This window comes from Mirounga leonina, unplaced genomic scaffold, assembly GCF_011800145.1.
Source record: "Mirounga leonina isolate KUSES-001 unplaced genomic scaffold, KU_Mleo_1.0 Mir_418, whole genome shotgun sequence".
Classification (NCBI taxonomy): Eukaryota; Metazoa; Chordata; class Mammalia; order Carnivora; family Phocidae; genus Mirounga; species Mirounga leonina.
In genome coordinates, this window is record NW_023270739.1 from 22,666,530 (window position 1) to 22,691,639 (window position 25,110).

Consider the following 25,110-nt stretch of genomic DNA (forward strand, 5'->3'; position numbering starts at 1 on the left):
CCCTGAAACTCAAGATAACTTGTGCCTAATATTGTCTCCTGTTTGGTCTCCGGTGAGACTCTGTGTCAAGGCATTATTTTAATCAAAGGGCAGTTAACTTGACAAGTAAGCTGCTTTGGTTGAGATGTTATGAACCTTTGTTTAGAGATTGCATTCAGACCCTACAAAGGCTTGTCTTTAGTCCTTTGGGGACATCTTGATAGGGTGTCCTGACGTAGAAAGAGAACCCAGTTAGGGTGACTTGGGTTCAAATCCTGCCTCTTGCCATCTCAGTTTGTACGTACATGGGTTTAATGTAGTCTCTACCTGGCACGGTAGTGAGGATTGAACAGGATGACACATACAAACATCCATAGTACCTAGCGCCCAGACTACCTTTGCCTTTCCCTTTTGGAGTACAAACTAGTTAACGCTCCTCGCCACGGTGTTCAGTGATACTTTGCACTTCTTCCCCAGGTGGTGGCACTTCAGTGAGAAAGCCACTTCACTTCGTATTACCACTTGTTCTTGTTTTTAAATCACTTCAGTTGTGGTTGGGGGGTTATTCATTTCCACATCTAAATACAGTTGTATTACTCAGTAAAATTAATCTCCTATCACATCTGTTTAATGATTCCATTAAAAAGAAAATAATTTCTTGTGTTGATGAATGTACCTGCTGAAACTATTTTCTCATTCTTCTGTTACATGATTGGGTTCTGAATTGGGCGCATTTCCCACAGTGCTGCAGTTCACAGTGAATGGGGTGTGGCAGACCCCCCAGTTACCTGGGCATTTTGGGAAACTAGCACTGATTGGTAACCTCGTGCCATTATGCATTTTCTACCCTGGCAACTGGCAGTTGTCATCTAATCAGACAAAGCATCGGACACCCTGGGAGACCAGCATCTCACAGTTAGTACACATGGATGCAGGACGGAGTTAGACTGCCTTCTATTCAACTGGGGAGGATAGTATAGGGAGTTTTTATCTCATGAATACTTGCAGTTTAAAGATTTATGTATTTATTTGAGAGAGAGAGTGCGCGCACACACGAGTGGGGAGAGGGAGAGAAAATCTCAAGCAGACTCCCTGTTGATTGCGGGGCCCACATAGGGCTTGATCTCATGACCCTGAGATCATGACCCAAGCCGAAACCAAGAGGCCGACGTTCAACCGCCTGAGCCCCCCAGGTGCCCCTGAATACTTGCAGTTTAAAAATCTGGGACCTGAAGTATGTCTGTTGTGTGTGCACAGATTCTCTCACAAAAACTATGCCTTTGACTTCCAACCTTAAAGTGCTTCTTCCCTGTCTCTTGCAGGTAGAACGTCATGACATGAATACCTTAAGCCTGCCCCCGAACATTCGCCGAGGGGGGTCAGACACCAACCTCAACTTTGATGTACCAGATGGCATCCTGGACTTCCACAAGGTCAAACTCAGTGCAGATAGCCTGAAACAAAAAATCCTGAAGGTGACAGAGCAGATAAAAATTGAGCAGACGTCCCGCGATGGGAATGTTGCGGAGTATCTGAAACTGGTCAGCAGTGCGGATAAGCAGCAGGCCGGCCGCATCAAACAGGTCTTCGAGAAGAAGAATCAGAAGTCCGCTCACTCCATCGCCCAGCTCCAGAAGAAGTTAGAGCAGTATCACAGAAAGCTCAGGGAGCTCGAGCAGAACGGAGCCTCCAGAAGCTCCAAGGACATTTCCAAAGACAACCTCCACTCTCTGAGAGATGCCTCCGCGAAGTCTCGAACTGCTCCCCCCGGCCCGGAGTGCGGGAAGTCAGGCATGCCAGGCGTGTCCCTCACTCCGCCCGTGTTCGTCTTCAACAAGTCCAGAGAGTTCGCCAACCTGATCCGGAATAAGTTCGGCAGCGCCGACAACATCGCGCACTTGAAGAACTCCTTGGAGGAGTTTCGGCCCGAGGGGAGTCCCCGGGCCTACGGGGGCAGCGCCACCATCGTGCACAAACCCAAGTACGGCAGCGACGACGAGTGTTCAAGCGGCACGTCGGGCTCCGCGGACAGTAACGGGAACCAGTCCTTCGGGGCCAGTGGAGCCGGCGCGCTGGACAGCCAGGGCAAGCTGACCGTGGTCCTGGAGGAGCTGAGGGAGATCAAGGACACGCAGGCTCAGCTGGCTGAGGACATCGAAGCGCTCAAAGTGCAGTTCAAGAGAGAATACGGTTTTATTTCTCAGACGCTGCAAGAGGAAAGATACAGGTATTTCAGCTTATTCTCTTGCGGTTCTTTCAGAAGCATGACTTACTGCGGCCAGATTGCCTTCTTGAAAGTGATATACTGGTGGTTGCATTTTCCACGAATGTGGATATGGATCAAAAAAGTTAAGAATCAGTAGTTTTTATCCTACCTCATGGTGCTAAGCTTTATAACTCGTGACTTATAGTTTGACGCTTTAGAGAAAGTTGTGTGAATCTTTTAAAATGTCACTGTGTGGTCTATGATTCGTGCACGCTGAGCTCCTGACTCAGTAGACTTCTGGGATGCAGTTTCATTACACTAATTCACAGATCTGTATTTTATTTTCCTCTGTAGTAACTGTCAAGTAAAAAACCCCACTGCATTGTTCAACAAGGTCGATTTTCTTTGCTACATCAATCTTAAAGTCTTCATGTAGTACACATTTTTTTATATACTATATTTTGCACATTGAACTTTTCTCCTTAAATGAAGAGTCTTCAAAAGAAATACTCAGAGTAGAATGTAAATTCAAATCTTGAGAATTATATTAGCCGATTTTAAAAGGTATTTTGTAGGCTGGCTTCTGTGTGCTTCTAACTTATTAATAAAAATATTAATAAAAAGTGATTTTCCACCATTTCCCCAGTGAAAAGATTCCCCAAAGTTTTTTTTAAGACTTTCTTTCTTTTTTAAGTTATCTCTACACCAACGTGAGGCTTGAACCCACAACTCTTGAGATCAAGAGTCGTACATTCCACTGACCAAGCCAGCCAGGTGCCCCCAAAAGTTAATTTCTTTTTTTTGGACAAAATGAATATGTTAACTTGTAAAAATGTAGATTAAAAAAATTCAATGCCCATTACATATTGTAAGATTAAACTTTAAATTTTACTTACACATTTTATATCTCCTAGATGGTATTAATTTAGAAATGTGGCTTTTTTTTCCAGCTCTTATGTTTTATTCAGCAGTTTTTTAAAACTTTCAGCATACATCTTTGACTCTGGTTTCTTTGTCACATAACTATTATTGAGTCACAAGTTTTCCAGAGAATATTGACTTTAATTCCATCTGAAGAGTTTGGCATACAGTACTCTTTGGATCCAAATTTTATCCTGTCACAAATAACCATTTACATAAATGTAGGACAGTTTTTATTCTTGTTTGTCATATAGCTATGTTTGTGATCTTTCGGAGTTAGCCACTGTATTGCTTGCTCTAAGAGATCTTTAAAAGGCTTTTACACCAACATTGGATACCTATGAAGTCCTAGCTGAGAATAATCATTAAATCTGCATTAAATTTTTTTGGTCTTACTTTTTTTCCTGAGGTATAATTGACATATGATCTCACAATCTCTCTCCCTCCCTCCTTCCCTCTTTCTCTCTCTCGCCCTTTAATGACTCTATCAGGTGACCTCTGTTAGCCCCTAACGCTGACATTGAGAGAAGTCATTTCAGACTAAGGCATTCCCCAAACAGTGCTTCCTGTTTTCAAATAAACATTATAAGTTTTTGAATATAATAAGACCAGTCCCTCTTCTGTGAGGAAAATGGGAGGTGGGAATGGAAATCTTTGTTCTTCTGTTACTTAAGATTTGGACTTCTGGAAATGCCACCCGATAAGCTATTTATAATTTGTAATGAGCTTAATTTTTCATCGGCACTTAAGTTCCAAGAACTGAAACATGTTTTCAGAATTAGAGGTTACATTGGGAAATGGTGGAATTGGCTCTAGTAGAGAAGTTGGTTCTTTCCTCGTGGGCTCTGGTGTGTGAGAGCCGTGCCCGTGAACCAGAAGGCTCTGTGCAGGCAGGAGAGGGGGGAGCCCTGGGGTGCCAGGCAGCCCTGTCTCTTGACCAGCCTTGGTGAACGTGTCAGGTCTGTTCTGTCATCAACTGCAACCAGTGAAGGTGCTTGTCCGATGTGGGTGGAAATGCCGAATTTGGCGTGCGTGTCACCTCAGGAGTGAGGACAGAGAAGTTAAGATGGCAGAGACCACCTTCCTAGAGCTGGAATTCAGTGTTCTCCAAAAGCGTGTTCCCCACAGCTAGACGTAGTCTTTTTTTTTTTAATTTTATTTATTTGTTTGACAGAGAGCACAGCATGGGGGCAGGAGGCAGAGGGAGAGGGTGAGGGAGAAGCAGGCTCACCAAGCAGGGAGCCCGATGCAGGGCTCGATCCCAGGACCCCGGGACCATGACCCGAGCCGAAGGCAGACGCTTGACGACTGAGCCACCCTGGCACCCCTAGACGTATTCTTTCGGAAACATAGTCTTTCAGGGACTGAGAACAAGGAGGCATTTGGAGTGTCACACTCAGAATCAGCTCCTCTCTTTGCAAAGGTATGAGCACCTGGAAGACCAGCTCCATGACCTGACAGACCTGCATCAGCACGAGACCGCCAACCTGAAGCAGGGCCTTGCCAGCATCGAGGAGAAGGTGGCTTACCAGGCCTACGAGCGCTCACGGGACATTCAGGTACCATTCCTCTCGTCACTACACGCTCACGCGGGCTCGTCCCAGCCTCAGATTCATATAACAAACTGTAAACGCATTACCCGTAAGCCCTAAAGGATTTCTGGCACGGGGAGCAAAATGGTTTCTCTGCACCATCATCTTCCACCTTATTAGCCCCATTAGCTCATGTCAGAAGTGTCACTGAGTAAAGAGGCTATTCTCTGTGTACCTTTTTGGGTTAACAAATATTTATTATCTACCCAAGACCATTGCCTATAACCTCTCCTCCTCCCCCCCCCCCCACCAAAACTGCTAAAACTTTCTAAACATGAGGCAGACCTTGCCTTCAAGAAGCTTACTTGAGTGGGGGTGGGGGGAAGTCAGGATTAGGTCAGCTGCCAAGCAGCTCAAGAAAACATGAGCAGGGGCCAAGTGCCATGGTGCAGACGGTGAAAGCCACAGGATTCAGACACACAGTGGCCAACAAGCTAGGAACTGGTGGGGCAGTCGGTCGTTCTGTGGTGAAATCTTGCATTTCAGTCTCAAGGCTGGCATTTACCAGTTGGGTAACCCTGAGCAAGCCTTCAATCTGTTTACTCATCTGCACGAGAGTAGATTTGATAGCTGTAAGAATTTCAAGGACTTGAGTGCATACCATGCGCCATATGCTAGCCGAACACTATACATGCCTTTTCCCTCCCCATCTACTCCTCACAACAACAATTGCTTTCAAGCAATTCTACTGTTTTCCCCATTCCTCAGATGTGGAGACTAAGGCAGAGAGGTTCAGTGACGTGGACCGAGGTCTTGCCAACAGTCCTTGAGTAAGGAGTGTGAAAGAATGTCCCGAGAGAGTGGGACTTGCAGGGCTGGTCGGATCTGGATGGAGGGACGGAAGGGCTTGCTGCGTCACTATAAACGAAGGCACGTTTCAGGCGCCTGGGTGGCTCAGGTGGTTGAGCGACTGCCTTCGGCTCAGGTCATGATCCTGGAGACCCGGGATCGAGTCCCACATCGGGCTCCCTGCTCGGCGGGGAGTCTGCTTCTCCCTCTGACCCTCCCCCACTCTCATGTGCTCTCTCTCTCTCATTCTCTCTCTCAGATAAATAAAATCTTTAAAAAAAAAAAATGAAGGCACGTTTCCGTATTAATATGATGGTAGCACGGTAGCGAAACAACCTAGGCTTCTGGAATGCTTTTTTTTTTCCTGCTACCAGAGGGTTTCTTTCTTTTCTTCCAGCTTTACTGAGCTATGATTGACGTATCCCTTTGCATTAAAGTGTTACAACATAATGATTTGATGCATATAATATATATAGTGCACAGTGATCACCACAGTTAGTCTATTTAACAGCCGTCACCTCACGTGGTTAACTCATTTTTTTCTTGCGATGAGAACTTTTAAGACCTACTCTCCTGGCAGCTGTCAAATATGTAAGACAGAAAGGTTAGCTAGTCACCATGCTGCACATTACATTGTCTTATAACTACAAGTCTGTACCTTTTGCCACTTTCCCCGATTTCCCCTCCCCTGTCACCGCGCGCCCCCCCCCCCCACGCCCGGCAATCACCCATCTGTTTCTGTGAGTTTGGTTTTGTTAGATTCCACATATAAGTGAGATCACAGAGCCTGTTTGTCTTCCTCTGTCTGACTCATCGCACTCAGCACCTGCCCTCAAGGTCCATCCATGTTGTCGCACACGACAGCATTGCCTTCTTTCTCATGGCCGCATAATATTCCATGGTGTGTTGTGTGTATGGATACCACATTTTCTTTATTCATCTGTTGATGGACTCTTGGGTTGTTTCCGTGTCTTCCCTGTTGTCAGTAATGCAGTGAACATGGGGGTGGGGATCTCTCTTCTAGGAACTGACTCCATTTTCTTCGGGTATATACTCAAAAGTGGAATTGCTGAATCGTACAGCAGTTCTATTTTTAATTTTTTAAAGAACTTCCGTGATGTTTTCCATAGCGACGGCCGCAATTTACATCCCATTGATCCTTTTTTAAAAAAAGCAAAAAAGTATACTCTCCACATAGCGCTCAGCTCTGTTTTTACAACTTTCCTTTGTAGGCAGTGGTTATTTTCTCCACTCTGCGAGGGAGAACACTGAAACATAAAGGGAAATTCCCTCCCCCCCGCAGTGTGTGAGCTGGAGTCTCAGCTGCCCACGTTCTGTTCTACTCTGTGTCGTGGGCTGTGAGTCTGTGCCAATCCCAGGCATCTACTTGGACGGTTCTGGGAGCCGGAGCGTCCGACAGAGCTGGTGGCAGACACTGGCCTCTGAGGAGCGTGGTGGAGATTTTGCCCCTGTTCTGGGTTAGGACACTCTCCTTCACCATGGACCGGTTGAAGGAGTGTGACCCATTTAAATGTTAAGTGTTGCAAGGTGAACAGTGCAGTCGGTTTTATTAGAACATTCTGTTTTTAGAACATGTCTGGGATGCCACTGGATTATGTCTAAATATGTGGTTTTCTTATTTAGGGGAAAGTTTGGGTTAATATTGTTCTTTTTTAAGGGAACCTGCTTTAGGGATGCACGGGAAGGATAAAGGGAGGGACGTCACAGAGGGGGCTTCACGATTTAGAAGAGTTCATTTGAACTTTTTTCGGGTTTCATCTCTAACTCAGAAGGGCAAGGAGGACATCTGTGTGAGCAACTTGACAGTCGTCTTTGTTAAGACAGTGAGAACCCTGGGGCACCTGGGTGGCTCAGTCAGTTATGCGTCTGCCTTCGGCTCAGGTCATGATCCAGGGTCCTGGGATCGAGCCCCACATCGGGCTCCCTGCTCAGTGGGGAGCCTGCTTCTCCCTCTCCCTCTGCCTGCCTACTTGTGATCTCTCTCTCTCTCTCACTGTCAAATAAAGAAATAAAATCTCAAAAAAAAAAAAAAAGGAAGTGAGAATCCTGGCTCTGCACTTACGGTGTGACCCTGGACAAGCTGGCTCCCTCTGCCTCAGTTTCCCTTTGCCTCAGTGTGTAAAATGGAAATAGCAATGAGCTTCACCTCGAAAGGTTGTCAGGAGGATTAGATGGGATAATACACAGAAAGTCCTTAAATCTTTGCCTGATAATAGGCAGCCAGAAGAGAATTCTTATACTGGGGAGAAGCCATGTTCCTCGGGGCTCTTGGCGGTCGGGCCCGCTCAGCTTCCTCGTTCGTTCTCGGTGTTCTGTTCTCACGGGCAGGGCTCCACAGCGCACGAGCCGGCCTGGGTGAGGGTGCCTCTTGCCACTGGGACACCAGGGTTTTTCTGTGTTAAGAAATCGAGTTTTGTTTTTTATCACCCTTGAATTCCCAATTAAAAAAGGCTTAAGGGTAATTCAGTCTGTCATCCATCCTTATCCCCCGTATGTGACATACTGGATCCGAGGAAGTACTAAAGATCGTGGGGCCGCATCTCTCTTAGCGGGGGCTGTAACTAAAATTCCTTGCAGTTCACTAAATTTTCTTGGATTTTTCTTTTTTTTTTTTTTTTTTGATAAAAAACGAATAGCAGTTCTAAGGTGATTCAATTCTTAGATCAGCCTATTTATATATGTAATTTGTGTACCCAACTAAAGATGGATGAGCTTGCTAAAATGTTGATCTCCTGTCTCGCCTGTCACCTTCTCCGTGGCGTGTCTAAAATGGAGGACACGTTGGGCTCGAGCAGTTGAAAAGAATGCAGGGTTTCCGGGGCACGTGCCTATCCTAGAGAGCTAGCCCCGCTTCGGATGTGAAGATCTGAGGAAGTTTTGCCTCCTCTGTTGCTGACCCATGTAATGGAAGTCACTGTGGTGACAGAGAACGCTGATCTTTGGCGCAGAGTGTAGTCAGCAGAAGAAAAGCAAACCAGTGTCCCAGCTCTTAGGGTTCTTTCCAACCTGAGAAGACAGCGGTGCTGTAATGGAGCAAACACGTCTTGGTAAATGAGTCCGACGGTAGGCCAGAGAGCTCCGAGGGGCTCCCCGTATTGCCTCTCGTCGGGTCCGTTTCTCCCGAGACACAGCGGGTCCTTCCTGGCACGCAGCCTGCACCTGGCTGATGGCCACCCTGTCCTCCCGCAGCTGTGGGCTGTCGGTCAGGGGACACTTCACCGCCTCTGATGGGGCCGGGAGGGCTGCTCTCGGGACAGGACAGTGGAGGAGGTGGGACCTGAAAGGGGAGGGACATCCACCGGTGAAGAGGGGAGGGAGTGGGGAGGCAGACATTTCAGGCACAGTACCAAGGCCCCCAACACGATTCTTTTTCGAACTTGAAAAAGCCTGTCTGGCCAGAGCATGGTGAGCGGGGCAGGGGGCTGGCATTACGTGAGGCAGGAGAGAGTAGGGAGACTGAGGGGAGAGAAACGGACCAGAAGGCAGATACCGGCTGTGCATCGATGGGCTTGGGTGACAGATTAGAGGAGAGCGGTGTCTGGTAGGAGGAACCAGGCGGGTCAGGTGCTGTTTTCTGAGGAAAGGAACACCAGAAGGGGAACAGCGCTGATGGCAGGTACAGGAGAAGGTGCAGGACACGAAGCCACGTTTGCCCGTGCTGCGTTTGAGGTGCTTTTAAGAAGCTCAGATGGTCGGGGATGCCTGGGTGGTTCAGTTGGTTAAATGACTGTCTTCGGCTCAGGTCATGATCCTGGAGTCCCAGGATCGAGTCCCGCATCGGGCTCCCTGCTCGGCAGGGAGTCTGCTTCTCCCTCTGACCCTCCCCCCTCTCATGCTTTCTCTCTCTATCTCATTCTCTCTCTCAAATAAATAAATAAAATCTTTAAAAAATAAAAAAGCTCAGATGGAGAGGGGCGCCTGGGTGGCTCAGTTAAGCGTCTGCCTTGGGCTCAGGTCATGATCCCAGGGTCCTGGGATCGAGCCCCGCATCGGGCTCCCTGCTCGGCGGGAAGCCTGCTTCTCCCTCTCCCTCCGCTCCCCGCCCCCTCCCCCCGCCCATGCATGCTCGCTCGCTCTCGCTCTCTCTCTCTCTCGTTCACTCTCTCTCTCAAATGGAATATCAAGGAGGCATGTAGATATGTGAGTCAATCTCACAAGAGACGACTGGGCCAGAGAGATACTTGGAGTCAGCTGTGACTTAGTAATTGAAGTGTTAAGAAAGAATGAGAACTAGGGAGAATGTGTAGCCTTGGACAGTGCATTCGCAGAGCAGATGAAAGCAGAGTTGCCCACCGTCTGTCCTGTCCCCATCCCTTCTCCCTTCGTCCTCCAGAGTCTGTAAGTGGCTGCACACGCAGTCTGAGCAGTGGAAATAAGGACTAGCAGTTGGAGACACCACCTGCTGTGCGGCCGGAGGTCGTCCACTGTCCCAAAATGGAACCCCACCACTCCTCTCGTTTGTCCCCAAGGATACCATGCCAATATTTTATGTACTTTATTTCAAATACAAATAGGCTCAACACACTTAGCTGTAAGCCCCCGTTGATGGTAGTTTATCGTTGCATACACACGCCCATTCTGTCAAGAACAACAGAATAAATGAGCCTGGGGATTCTCGTTTTACTTGTTTGTCATCATCCTCATCATCATCCTCATCATCATCACTGTCCGCTTGGCTGTTGGCAGCTGCCTTGGCATCGAGCATCCTGAGCTGGGGGCCTTCACGCATGTCTAAGCACGCGCTCACATGTTGCCCCTGGTCTCCGCAGCGTCTGACCCTCGCTGTCCCTCTTGCCCCCAGGAAGCCCTGGAGTCCTGCCAGACGCGCGTCTCTAAGCTGGAGCTGCACCAGCAAGAGCAGCAGGCTCTGCAGACAGACGCCGTGAACGCCAAGGTCCTCCTGGGGAAGTGCATCAACGTGATCCTGGCCTTCATGACAGTCGTCCTCGTGTGCGTGTCTACCATCGCCAAGTTTGTCTCGCCCATGATGAGGAGCCGCCTCCACATCCTTGGCACCTTCTTCGCTGTGACGCTTCTTGCAATATTTTGTAAAAACTGGGACCATATCGTGTGTGCCATAGAAAGGATCATAATACCCAGATGAAGCCACCGGCTCTTGTCTTCACGTTCTTTCACGTTTCTGTGTTAAAGACAACTCTGTGCATACTACCAAATTTTAAAGCGAACACTTGTGCTGACTCGAGCCGACCAGGCCTGGGCTGTGCGTTGTAAATATCTCTGTCCCCTCACGCCGTGGTAGCTGCCAGGTCCGCCCCTGTACCCGGTGAGTGTGGACCTGTTGCAGAGCTCGCCCCACGTTGCTCACTGCCTTAATCAGACCAGATTTCCTGCCCACCTGACTAGCCCAGCCTGGTAAACCTCTGGTCATCGAGCGTTTGGCGTAATTAATGACCCACACGAAACAGGGTGTTAAGTCTCTGTCTCCCTTAAGTTTCCATCAAAATTGAACTTCACAGTGGCTGGTGGCGGCATTTTGCCTGAGTCCTGTATGCAGCAAGGATGTGGCAGGACTTGGGCAAGGGACGAAATGCAGCTGTTGGCCACGGTGGACACTTGGGGCCTATGGAAGTACAGTAAATCCTGTGTAACCCATTCCGCTGGTCCACACAGGACACTACTAGGTCCCATGTGTCCCCTTGTGTACGGTGGTCCATTGTGTGGGACTCGCCATAACGTGGAAATCTTACAGCACACCTGTTTATCCATAGAAGTCTAACTTAGATGTTCTCTTGCACTTTAAATGGTAAGACAGGAAGATCTATGAGTGAGGCTTTTGCCTTCTCACACCCAGGGAGCCACATGCCCGATTCTATCTTAAGTGGCTCTCGAACGCCTCGCCTTCAGGCACGTAGAAATGCTTCCAAATCCCATGTCAAACTATGGCTCGAACATGAGTGTAGGCTCCCGTAAGCACCACTCTGGAGGTTTGCATTGCAGCAAATCTTAATTGTGATAAACCCCCTGTGAGGATGTGATTTACTTTATTCATGGTCTTGGGAGGGATTGTAAAGCTTAACTGCACATGTGAAAACAAATGATGCTCATGCTGTGGGTTTTTTTTTTTTCTTTAAGAAGGACAACAGAATTGTACTGTGTGAGGTGAAAGTCCACTGAGGTGGGGGCACTGGAAGCAGGAGGAAGACAGGGCATGTGGTCTAAGGGGGTGGCAGTCGGATGAAGACTGAGAGGGTCCTCTGAGGACCCCGTTAAGACCAGCCGCAGTCCGATAAATTAGACCTGGTGTCTGGTTGTCCATTGTCTCTTAGGATCTCACTGAAGTGCCACGGGAATGGAGTGGCCACGCTTCTTCCCCTGAGGTGAAACCCTTCAAAGGTGAACAGCTTCTGCCTGTTGGGGCGATGCGCTCACTACTTCCAGCCCAGATGATATTTCCCTTTAAATCTTTTTCTCTCAGACGATACTTCCCTTTAAATCTTTTTCTCTCTGTACCTAACGAAGACGAAGATAGAAGATTTTAATGGAAACTGCTGTTCGGTCCTTCCTCCCACCATCCGCTCTGTTATCTGAAGGCGTAAAGATGTATGTTAGTGTACATTTTCTTCCAGAAAACATCGAATTGCCTGGATTTAAATTAAGTGCAATATTTTGCGAACAGCTGCTCTTAGGGAAACCTCCTGAAAAAATGTGACAGTGTGCCATGGTTTGAGAGAATGGAATAGTCAAGCATTTGGTACAAGTCCAGTGTGTGTGAGACTCAGACAACTCAAGCTTTCTTCTTCTTTTTTTAACTTTACAGTTCAGTGTTCTTAGTAAATTCACAAACTTATGCAACTATGCCCACTATCTAATTCCAGACTCGAGCTTTATAAAATGGTAAGCATCATTACGTGACATCTTTGCCCGTACGGATTTTGGATTCAGGGACGAAGGAGCTACCAGCCCCACCCCCATCTCGTGGCTGTGTCCCCTTCCGCTGTCAGACTCTCCCTTGTTCTGCCCAGTTGGCTGTAAATACACTGTGATCCATCACATACAGGGGACAGAAAAGAGTTCCAGATCAGGGAAGAGAAGGAGAGAGAATGGTGTGCTTCCTTTTGCTTCTATATTCCCTTTACCTGTGGGCATCAGGCTCCATTTGGCCGAGGGCTGGATGTAACTTCCCTTGGGTCAAGTTGGATCCTGGTGGGCGCCTCTCGATGTCTGTGAATCTTTCTGAGGCACTTTGGAGATGCCAGGGGTTGCGGTGACGTAGCTGCTGCTGTTAGTTTAGAGAGAGTGAGTGAGAAGTCTAACCCACAGGCCACCACGCTCCACTCAGCCTTGGCTTTGACGCTTCCCAGGCCTGCTCCCCACTGAGAGGAGGGAAGAAAATGGAAAACAGCACACGCCAACCCCTCCAGTCTGGAGCTGTTAACAGAAGCTGCTAGAAACTGGCTCTGTTCTGAAATATTCCAGGGTCTAAATCATCCCACCTGATCATTACTTCTTTGCACAGAATTTGTATTTCCAGTGATTCTCATTAGATGTCAAATAACCTTATTTTCACTTGGATGTGCTCAACCTACATGGCATACTTATTTTAGAGTCTTCTTGAAAGTTCATGAAGCTTTTTAATAAGCTGATATACTCCAAGGAGACCTTTACTCTCTGTAGTTTACTGTTCTCTTCTTAAGGAATAAACCTTCCCATTACGTGTTTTCTTTCCTGTGTAAGGGGATTAAATCCAATTTTATAAATTATTCAATTAAAAAATTGTGATCCAGCTAGGACATATCCTGGAATTGTTTATATTTAAGTCATCGAATCCTTTTTCCCCACCTTTCATCGGTAGGAAACATTTTGTACATACCTGAAGACACAGTCAGTTGTGAGATGGGCAGGCACCTGCTCACTTAGCAAACTGGACGTTGCATTCTAGCACAGGATTTTTTTGTGACATACTATTTTCATGATCACCAAGATAATGATAGTTTGCTGGGGACAAAACAAAAACCCAAAAATACTCTTCTGTGGGCTTTAAGTTAGTTATTGCAGCTTACGTTTTGAGTATGATGAAGCCAGAACAAAACATCCTACCCATCCCCACCCCCCAAATTCAAACCACAATGAAGCAGTAAATAAAAGTCCTCCACTGCTGGTTTTGTATGGAGAGTAGGATCAGTCCCAAGTTTCTAGCATGTACCATTAGTGGTTTTGCTTCTGTGATCACGATGAACTATTGATAGACTGAGATTTTCGGAAACTCCCCGCCCCTTCTCCCATAATGCAGTCATCCCTTTCCGTCAGTTAGCATCCATGGGACCTCAGCCCTTCTGCTGTGTCACTCTTGTTTTCATTGAAATATTGCCCTGCTAGGTATGTTGATGATTGCCCTGCTATTTCTCCAACATATCAGGTTTAATTATGGGATCGGTAACAGTGACGGGAATTGGATTCCCTCAGGCACCTGATTATTTGTGTCCTTTTGGGTTGGATTTTAAATACCAGAATGTTTTGCATCAAACAGGAACATCTTTGTGTTGAATCTAAGTATAGTTGTATTGGTTTGGAAAAGCATTTCAAGATGCTTGTTAATATGAACATGTGTAATTAAACAACCTATTTTGCATATTTCTATAATTTTGAGGAGTGAGCCAGGGGAAGAGCGAAATGGCATTATTTAAAATTCAGAGCTTTATCTGGAGAGAGGTGTTTCAAAAAGTTTAGCCCATGTGCTAAGGAAGGAGTTGGTCTAAAGAGATAAATCACCGAAAAGAATGATATTGGCCTATTTACATCAAAAGTGGTTAAGAAACTAAAAGGTACAGTTAACACGAGTTTGGTAACCCAGAAGATACAAAGCAGATCTAACCTATAATTTTCTAAAGTCCGTGCAATTCTCTGTTTATAAGAAGCTGGAAAGTAATGTACCTTGATTGTTTTAGGAATAATGTATATGTTGCAATTTTAATTTATTTAAAACGTGTCTCCTGTCTTTGTCCTAAGAGAAATATTTCAACAGAACGTGCTCTGTGTTTAAGATATGTTTAGGCAGTAGTTGGCAGTTCTGAAAATGGAAACTAGAAATGTTCATTGTGAGGTCTTTTGCAGAATTTCCATTTTGTGAGATACTATGTAGTTCCACGTCAGCCTACAATTGTAAATTCTCTGTAGATTGTCACCGTCTTCAAAGCTGGTGCCATTATTTTTTTAAATAAACGTTTGATGTTAGCTTTGATGTTAAATAAAGAGTTAGGTTTCTTAAATTGTCGTATTTGTCAGCGCATCTCAGTAGAAGAGTGTGTGTAAAATCAATTTTTTAATGGGCTTTATTTTTTACAACAGTTTAAGGTTCACAGCAAACTTGATCAGAAGGTACAGAGATATCCAGGGCGTCTGGGTGGCTCAGTTGGTTAAGCATCCTACTCTTGATTTCTGCTCAGGTCATAATCTCAGGGTCATGAGATCACACCCTGCCTTGGGCTCCGTGCTTAGCGGCGAGTCTGCTGGAGATTCTCTCCCTCTCTTCCTCTGTCCCTCCCCCCTCCTTTGAAATAAATAAATCTTTTTAAAAAAAGATAGAGAGGGTACAGAGATTTCCCATTACCCCTGTCCCCCCACCTGCATAACCTCCCTGCTATCAACACCACCCCCCCGAGAGGGTACATTTGTTAAAGTGCTGACTACAACCTACGCTGACACGTCATTGTCACCCAAAGTCCGTGGTTTATACAAGGGTTCACTCTTGTGCATTCTCTGGGATTGGGCCAGTGTATAATGGCTTGTGTCCCCCATGCCATTGGTACCACACAAATTCTTCTGTGTTCCACCTGTTCATCCCCCCCGCCACCCCACCAGGCCCACTGCCCCACTAATCCGTTTTTAAACTAACTTCAATTCTGTTTCATGGAAAGTTATTGGGGTGTGATGTATGGCCCGTTCCTCAGTCCCTGGGTGGGAGGAAGAAGGATGGTTTCTTCACAGTGCTTGGAATGCTAGGAAATGTGTCCCGGTGTCATGGACATGGGGAGCATAGAAGGGTGCTGAGGACAAGGCAGAAGCCTTCGCGAGCTGGAGTAAGAAAGAGTGGGGCAATGCTCAGACAGGCGTGTACCCAGCAGGTGGTAGAGGAGTGAGCGCCCCTCTGGCTGAAGCAGCCTGGTTAGTGGGGTTTCTCATTTGTGTGTTGCCCTCATCTGAACCAGTCCTATGATGTGAGCACCATCATCCCCATTATATGAATGAAACTGAAGCTCAGACACGTGCTTTTCCCGAGGTCATAGCTAGTGAAAGGGTCAGGATTCTCCTTGCTTTTGCTTCTGATCCTGCCTGGCCAGCCCTGTGCCTCCAGTCAGCTCCAGGTTTGGAGCGGTTTTCTCCTGGTCATCCAGTACCCACCTTCTACAAACAAAATAGAATGCTTAGATGATAGAAAAACCCATAACAGATCAGCCCATTCCCTGCCCCAGAAAACAGTACATTTGAATCTCTGGAAATCTTACAGGATCCACTGTTCTTTTGCCCAGCTGTTGATATTGAAATCGAAGATGTAGAGACAGGAAATGGAGGTGATTGCATTAAATGTGTGTCCAGCCCAGCATATTCCCAAATGTTGCTCTAGGGAAAACAGCAAGTCTGTATGTCCTCAAAAAAGAGATTGAGAAAAGGTTTAATTAGTGGGTTCTAGCTAATAATAAAAATAATGCTATGGAATAAAGCAGTGCTTTCTAATGTTGAGTAACATACGGACTCCTAACCAAAAATCTGGGATGCCTGAGGATGCTGAGAGTCAAAACTTGACAGTTACTTAAAGCCTAATAACATTTCATAATAGCTTTTCTTTTCTGAAAGTCCTACTTACAAAGTTACTTTTTTTTAAAGATTTTATTTATTTTAGAGAGAAGGAGCACACACGAGCAGGGGGAGGGCAGGGGGAGAGGGAGAGAGAACCTCAAGCACACTCCCTGCTGAGCATGGAGCCCAATGCGGAGCTCCATCCCACCCCCCCGACATCATGACCTAAGCTGGAACCAAGAGTTGGACACTGAACCGGCTGAGACACCCAGGCGCCCCACAAAGTTACTTTCTCATAGGTATGACCATGAGATGTAGAGATTTATAGGACAACGTGGCGAGACCAAACAGCACCTTCCTGGGCTTTCACAGACCTGGGACGAAAGCTCACATTCTCTGAGCATTTACCATGTACAGTGCTATGTACCACATGCTTTGCGTGTAATATCACATGTCATTTTTCCAACACCCGATAAGCACTATTACCCCTGCTGAGCAGATGGGGAAACAGGTCCAGAGGGGCCCAATAACTGTCTCTTCAGCCCCAAGCTCGCGTGACCCTCCAGCCGATCCTGGGAGCCGCTGCCCGGCGCTGTGATCGAAGGGATCGAACTGCTGCTCGTAGTCACCCCTAGCTCGCAGCTCCTGCAATCTGTGGGAGTCACTGTAGTCCTAGGACTGAGCAGTCCGTACTCACGTTGCAGATGGCGCATTTACACGTTCGCCTGGTCGGCATCTAACATCTTTGAAGAGACCTGGGCTCACGGATTTGTGGATTAAGAGAATGGAAAACTGCTAATTAAAGAAACTGGTACGCCTCTCTGGCTTCCTGAGCTGCTTTAGATGTAATATGGGCGGTTGGCTCGGCTGAGGGTCCGCCTTCTTGCTCTGCTTTCAGACGGCCAAGCCCCCGGTAGCTTCTGCTCTGCGCTCCATCGCATCGGCCGCTGCCTTCGGGGACCACCTCGCAATGGTTTCCCTGTAGGGCCAGCCAGAATTCCTCTCCTGCCAGTCCTTTAACTAAAACAGTTAACAGGAATGAGTATCGGCCATGTGAACAGCTGTTTTGTTGGTGGTTATTCTGCTCTGGCCCAGGCCCTGGGAATTGGATTTTTTTTTTTCCTGTTCTGCTTAAAAATAAGTTACTGAGTAGTAGCAAAAAAACAAAGTCATGCCTTGTTCTGTATGAACAATTAAGGGACTCTAGTTAGCAAAGAAACTCTCGGGCACCTGGATTCTCCTCTGATTCTTGGACGGTCCACTTACAAGCAGGGATGCTGACTGAGCCATGGGGCTCTTTCCTCCCCAGAGTGGTTTTGACTACTTTTCGCTCATCATACTTCCCCCGGGGCTTGAAGTCCAAGCCCTCTAGCTGTGGGCAACAGAAGTATAACACAGACACCCAAAATTTAGGTCACAGGCAGGGCAGGTATACCCCCTTACCCAGTGGCTCAAGCCAGCAGCGACCCAAACACAGGGCCAGATTCACAGAGAGGTGGCCTTCCCCGGATGCTGTGGTCAGGATTATTGCAAGGTGACTTCCTGCCATGTGTAGAGTTTCCCCTTGTCAACAAGGTGCAATTACCTGAGAGAGTTGATGAGAACCGTGTGTGGAGTGGGAATGAAGGAGCTCCATTCAGTCGCTCAAGTATTGTTCCTGAAAGGAAGAGTTGGAAGGACCAAAGGAGGCCGAAGGCTGGTGGCTGGCTGTCCTGGTGAGCTGGAGGGTGGGCGGCAGGGACCCCGACAGGCCAACGGCAACAGGTCTTGCGTGTGTCCAGATCGTGGAGCTGGTTCATGGCCTCCCTGAGAGTACTGGACTCTGCGCGGGCTCCCAGCCACCCTCGGGGGCATTGGGCTTCCTTAGTAGCCCTGTCCTACTGGGGACAGACTGAGCTGGCCAGCTGGCCCGAGCATTTCAGCTCCTTGGAAGCTGTTTATATTTGAGTGGAAATCAGTACATTTGCCTTTTCTTGTCCGGGATGTCCTGGTCAGGGTCGGGTTAGCATGAATCGGTTTCACGGGAGGAGCCCCCCGATAAACTCCTAAGTAGGCTTTCCCCTCCCCTGCGATCTGATTAAGCTAGGGAAGTGTTCCGCCTCTCACGGTCCCCCTTCCCTCCGCTGTGACGGGCCGAGGGCTGCAAGGCCTAGAGAAAGTGCTCGGGAGGGGACTTGTCATCACCTCATGTGTTTGTGAAGCAGCTGCTGTGTGTCAGGCTCCGTTTGAGGTACAGGCATACAACGCAGCACTCCTGTCCTCGTGCGGTACCTTCTGCGGGGAGGAGATGGCCGATAAGCAAAAACACAGTATTTGACAGGAGGAAGGGCTGTGCCCAGAGCACCTAACCTAGAGTTAAAATTTACCTCTATATTCTTAGAGAGGAAATGAACTTCCTGAATGTTTTTTTCCTGTCTTTCGCAGCTCAATTTCACAGACAGCCGAGTGGGCATGATTGAACAGAGCCCTTTAAAAAGGACACACGTCTAAGTCAGAGGGACTCAGCACGACAGCCTGAGCCCTCGGAAGGTCTGGGGCGGTTCTGTTTGGAAAGGGGATGAGATGCTCCTGGTGTTCCTGCTCATTTTGGCTTGAAATGAATAACATGCAAATGAGCACCTGGGTCTGAGTCAGCAGTGAGTAACCCCCTCGGCGGGATGCTGAGCCCTGAGCACACTCGGCCTCCCCTGCAGGCTCCTCTGAATCCCCTGCAGGCTCCTCTGAATCCCGGAGGAGCTGCAGCACCCCCACCCCGGCCCGTGCCCGAGACACCCCGCGCCCTGCCCCGGGCCAACCCCGCACTGCGCCCAGACACAGCCCCGGCTCAGGCCACCTGCTCCCTGCACCTGAGCCCAGGCCTCTGAAGGAGGGATACCTGGGAGCCCTGAGCCTCTTCCCCCCAGCAAGTGCCAAGGACAACACTCCCATCTGGAGCTCCCTTCCCTACTAGCTCTCCCTCCACAGAGGCCTGGGAGCCCCACTCCTCGGGCCCAACCTCCCTCAGCGGCTCCCTCCTGCTCCCCTTCTTCACTTGCTGCCATCGTGAGCCCTCCTCCTGCCTCTTTTGAGAGCTTGCTCCTGAGTCACCAAGTCCCTGAGCCACACTGCTGCTACCCCAAAGCCACTGGATCCTGCCTTTCCTCATCTCTCCTCTTCCCTTTCACCTGCCATCCTCCTCACCTGCATCAGCCTTCCAAATAAACCCCCGAATCACCTACCTCACTCTACTCCACCTGCCACTACCGTGGCTCTGGGCACCATTATTTCTCCCCAGGACAGTCGTAACACCCAATTCATCCCCTGTGTGCCTGCCAGTGTGCTTTCTAGAATACAAATCAGACCACCTTGTTCCACTCCTGAAACCCTTCCGTGGTTCCCCACCACCCACAGCGTCAAGTCTGAATTTCCGAGTGAGACCCCCAAGGTCCTTGAGGTACCAGAGCCAACCCAGCTCCCCGGTCTCATCCCGTCCTCCTTGCTCCATGCTCCACACAAGCCCCCTGAATCCAGCTTGCAATGTCACTCCCGAGTGCCTCCTTCTGCCTGTGGTCACACTTCTGATTATTGGTCTTCCAGACCCTCTCACGGTTTCCCCTCCTCACGGTTTCCTGTAAGGGAATGCTCTGATAGAATACCTTTATCCTAGGGCTTGGGACATGTCTGTGTTCTGTCTCCCTCCTGTAGTAAACTGAGCTCTTTGTGGCCGAGCCACATCCTACCCATCTGGTTCTCCCCCTAGGACCTCACCAAGTGCCAGGCACATGGGTGGTGTTCAAAGATGCAATGAACAGGAGCTGCAAGTGGGGCTGCCTTCCCTCCCCTCTATTCTATGAGCACTCTGGCTGGGACTGTGTCTCTTCCTTCTTTATCTGCCATTCCTAGACAGTGTTCAGTAACCATTATTGAACATGGACTGGGTTTACTCAAACTTTCTACCAGAAACTCTTCCCAATGCAAAGGGATAAGGATATCTCACTAGAACGATGACACTTCTTTCTTTTTTTTTTTTTAAGATTTATTTATTTATCCCAGAGAGACAGACACACGGGGGGGGGGGGCAGAGGGAGAGGGAGAGAGAGAATCTCAAGCAGACTCCCCGCTGAGCGTGGAGTCCAATGCACAGAGCTCGATCCATGACCCTGAGATCATGACCTGAGCTGAAACCAAGAGTCTGCCACCCAGCCGACTGAGCCACCTACATGCCCCAGAACAATGGCACTTCTTAAATGCTTTCCTTCAGATTCACTTTCCCTGATACTGACCTTTACCTTACCCTGGCTGGACCTCACCCTGTCCCAGAAGAAAGTCTGGGACCATAAAGCAGGTCTCATAAAACCTTGCTGGGGTCAGAAGTCGACCCTGGCTAAAAAGAGAGCATACCTGAGAGCCCAGGCCCAGGCTTTTCACTGTTATCTCAATGGTGAGCCACATTTCTGGACTTAAAACAAGGAAACATGAACTTTTAACTGATAAAGAAAAACAGTTCCTGTTCATGGACCTTGTCATCTACCAGGCTCAGGGGGTGGGGGCTTTCGGGTTACGTCACTTCAGCCCCCCCCATGGCCCTGGGAGAAGTGGCCAAGGGACAAGCCCAGACGGGGTGGAGCTGGGACTCAAACCTGAATTATGTCACTTCAGCCCCCCGACAGCCCTGGGAGAAGGGACCAAGGCACAGCCCAGATGGGGTGGAGCTGGGACTCAAACCTCCACTGTCTGCCTCCGACCCCTCAGGCCACCATGAGAGCACGAGGCTGTCTGTGTCATGCACTGGGGATCCTGAAATAGGAGAATCTCTGGGATTTCAATGATTTCTGAGGACGGTGGGACAGAATGTTGGAAACTTGAATTTCTGATAGTTCTGAGTTTTCTAGGATTTTTGAAAGCCTGGATCTCAGAAGTGGGTGGCTAGGTGCTACAGGAGGGGCCCAGCGTCCGGCTGTGGTTACACGGCCCTCCCGAGGCTGGCCCACCTCTCTAGAGCTTTGGAACCCCTGGAACGCAGGGGTTTGCCGCCGCTGTTTTCCCACAAGGAGGTCCAAGTCTGTTTCCAGGCCCCAGAACCATATGTTTACACGTGTAGCATATTCATATGCTGTCAGTGCATTAATATGTATATATAATCACATATATTACATATTTAGGGATATTTAATTCAAATATGTAAATAGAATTTACTGTTTTTTTGATAAGGTTCTTTTTTTTTTATTTAGTTATTTGAGAGAGAGAGAAAGCACGAGCAGGGGGAGGGGCAGAAGGAGAAGCAGAGTCCCAGCTGAGCAGGGAGCCCAATGCGGGGCTCGATCCCAGGACCCTGGGATCATGACCTGAGCGGAAAGCAGATGCTTAAGGACTGAGCCACCCAGGCACCCTGAATTTACTGGGTTTTTTTTTAAGATTATTTATTCATTTATTTGACAGAGAGAGACACAGCGAGAGAGGGAACACAAGCAGGGGGAGTGGAGGAGGAAGCAGGCTTCCCACTGAGCAGGGACCCTGACGCGGGGCTCCATCCCAGGACCCTGGGATCATGACCTGAGCTGAAGGCAGACGCTTAACAGCTGAGCCACCCAGGTACCCCCTGAATTTACTGTTTTTTAAAAAATATTTTTAAATTGTGAAAGGATCACAAACTTAGAATAAGTTGGATATTTACTACAAAGAATTATATATTTCCTAAACCACTTGAGAATAAGTTGCCAACCTGATGTCCAATCACCTGCAAATACTTTCGTGTGTAACTCCTAAAGATAAAGACACTCTCCTTCGTACATACAATATAACCATCAAAAGTCAGGAAATTAGATGCAGATATTACTGACATCCAACCCTCAGACCTCATTCAAGTTCTACCACTTGTCCCAACAATGTCCTTCATAGCCAAAAGGTCCCATTCAGAATTATGAGTTGCATTTGGTTGTCACTTTTGTCTCCTTCTATCTGAAACAGTTCCTCTGCCTATCCTTGACTTTTGTGATCTTGGCACTTTTGAAGATTATAGGCCAATTATTTTGGGTAGTGTCCTTTCTAGTGGGGTTTCCTTATGATTAGATTCAGGTTATCCATCTTTGGCAGGAACATCCCAGAAGTGGTACCGTGTTATTGTATCCTCTCAGATGGGCCGCAGTTTTGGTTTGTCCCATTACTGATGATTTCACTTTGATCCCTGGATTAAGGTGGCGTCTTCCAGGCTTCTTCACTGTAAAGACATTTTCCCCCTTGGTAATTAGTAATTATTTGTGTGGGTAGGTAGTATGTTGCTCCTAGTCTTTATCAAACTTCCAATTTATTCACTTCTTATATCAGCATAAAGTCATGACTTTCTCTTTGATTCAAAGGGTTAAGACCCATGATTATTAGTCTTCATTACAATGGCCCTTGTCCCCTGTTCAGCTGGTGAGAACTCGCTCAAGTTGTCTTTTGTGTCCTTCTGACAGTCCTTTTGACCACACCTTGCTTTTCGCTCCAAGCTCATTTTGTGCTTTCCCTTCCTAGAGCTGGAAATGGCCATTTTTTGCAAGGTATCCGAGTTTCTTTTAGTGGAAAATAAGTATGTAAAAGCCAAGATTTGGGTTCTAGCTTTGCTCTTTGCTATTGAGGTGTCACCCCTGTCAGGCCCACTCACTGGCCAGAGGTAAGGAATCCATGTGGTGTTTATATATGGATAGATGCATGTGTGTGTAATATGTAATACAATATATGTTCGTGCGTATACATCTGCTATGGACTGAATGTTTGTGTCCCCCCAAATTCATATGTTGAAGCCCTACCCTCCAATGTGATGGTGTTTAGAGATGGGGCCTTTGGGAGGTAATTAGGGTTAGATGAGATCGTAGAGTGGAGCCCTCAGGATTAGTGGCCTTATCTAAAGAGGAGAGAGAGATCTGCCTGTCCGCACATGAGTGTGCTGAGGAAAAGCGAGGTGAGCAGAGTGAGAAGGTGGCTGTCTGCAAACCAGGAAGAGCGCCCTCCCCAGGAGTGAGGTCGGCCGCACCTCACTCTTGGACTTCCCAGCCTCTGGAACTGAGAAGTAAATGGCTGCTGGTTAAGTCGCCTAGTCTGTGATATTTTATTATCCCATCCCAAGTTGAGACAACAGCTCTATTTGCTTAAACACAAATTCATACAGATCCACATTGAGTTCTAAGCTTGTGTCTGCATCTATCTGTATATTGAAAACTGTGAGTGCACACCCACACCTCTGATCCCCATCCAGCACCTCTGAATTCATTCTCCTTTTCTTCCTTTTCCTGTTTGCAGCTCTCTTCTCAACAGTGAGACACCGGCTTCCATTGCCTCTCCTCTCCTTGCCCGTTTGCCCACCCCCCTGTGTGTCTCTGATTTCCGTCTCTGCTGCCCACACCTCCCCCACGGGGGTGGTTTTGGGTGCTGGCGCTCCTGGCCAAGCTGCCTTCCGCTGGCTCACCCTCCCATCCAGCTGGGCTCGAAGGCACCCTGGTTTGGTGGCCCGCGACGTGGACGGCCCCTCCTGGAGGCCAGCACTGCGTGGGCGTGGCAGGCAGCCGCCTGCTACTTCCTGTGCATATAGAAAACACGTGTGTTACACTTGCCACCAAACTGGACTTTGAGCTTTTTTTGGGTACATATTTCCCATTAGCCTTTTTCCTCTGCCTATGTGTAATTTCACAAAATGTGAACATTGTCCTAGGTTGCTGTATTTGGATACTTCCAAAGTACTGTTGTAAATGGCTGCCGAATTTTCCATCAGATACATGTGTCGTTTGTTTCATCTCTTGTTGGACATTGGCCATGTTTTCCTCTTACAGGTTAGCAGCTTTGACTTGACTGGGTCACGACAGTCGTGCAGCCGGTCCACGCGGCAAAGTGTTTGGCTGCTTTCCATGCCGCCGGGGAGTAGACTCGAGCTAAGGCAATAGAGGTTTATTTTTCTCGCTAATAAGCATTTCAGAGGTGGGTGGGTAAGCCGAAGTTTTGGGCAAGAAAACAGAACGTCAAATGCCAGACCTAGGCTGTCAGGTGCGGAGCTTCCAAAGAGGGTGATTGAGGACCTCTCCAGAAGCTCTTGAACCACTCCCTGAATGGAGAGCACAGAAGGATTGAGAGGGGAGTGACAGAGCATTCTCGAACGGTTCTTCCTTCCAATGTCTTCTGGGTGGCTGGGGTAGGGGTTCTACCATTCACCCCTTAAAGCAGGTCTCCCCCTTAAAGCGAGTCTTGACTGACAAGTGAGAAAGTTAAAGGGGTCTGTGGCTGGTAGAGAGAGGGGGTTGGGTTGGGGTCAGCCTCAGGATGCCCAGTGCTTCCCCTCAGTCTGACATGGGCCCTCCAGGAGGGCAGCTGGCATGGGATGAATCGGACTGGGCCAGGGTGGGAAGCAGGGGCGGAATTACAGCAGAAGGAAGCTAGAAGTGGGCACAGCCTCCCTGTGGGGCCGAGGAAGGAGACCCCCAGGACACATGCATCGTCTCAGGTCAAGGGAACTTCAGAGAAGAACCCTCAGAGATGGGAATATTCTAGAAGCCCACAGAAGCACCTGCAAGAAAATCAGCTTTCACATCTGCCTTGACCAGAGAGCCTCAGCCGGCTAATGGCAGGACCTGTTCAAGAAATACCCTCCCATACCCTAAGGGATCAAATGCGAGAAGGCTGGTGGAGGCAAGAGTTGGGTGTGAAGAGGAGAAACATGAGGTAGAAAAAGAGAGAAGCCAGCTTTGTACCCCTTTTCACCTCAGGCTTTGGGCCTGACACAGGCCTGGTGGTGGAGGGGAGACTTGATGCAAAATCATGTTCAGGGTTTTTTTTTAAAAATTTTAATTAATCTTGAACCATGTGAATTCCAGAATTGTGAGTGCATTTGCTATTGAAAGT

General features: G+C 48.1%; 1 protein-coding gene across 2 annotated transcripts in view; it reads left to right on the plus strand.

Moving 5' to 3' along the window:
* TMCC3 (transmembrane and coiled-coil domain family 3) overlaps positions 1-13,229 on the plus strand; it is a 72,133-nt gene extending 58,904 nt beyond the window's left edge. For both annotated transcript variants that reach the window (XM_034987832.1, XM_034987833.1), the window contains exons 2-4: positions 1,302-2,206; positions 4,530-4,665; positions 10,310-13,229. In XM_034987832.1, the coding sequence (XP_034843723.1) occupies positions 1,302-2,206; positions 4,530-4,665; positions 10,310-10,612 (1,344 nt within the window). In that variant the 3' untranslated portion in view covers positions 10,613-13,229. The remainder of the gene's footprint in view (positions 1-1,301; positions 2,207-4,529; positions 4,666-10,309) is intronic.
* Positions 13,230-25,110: the final 11,881 nt, after the last annotated feature.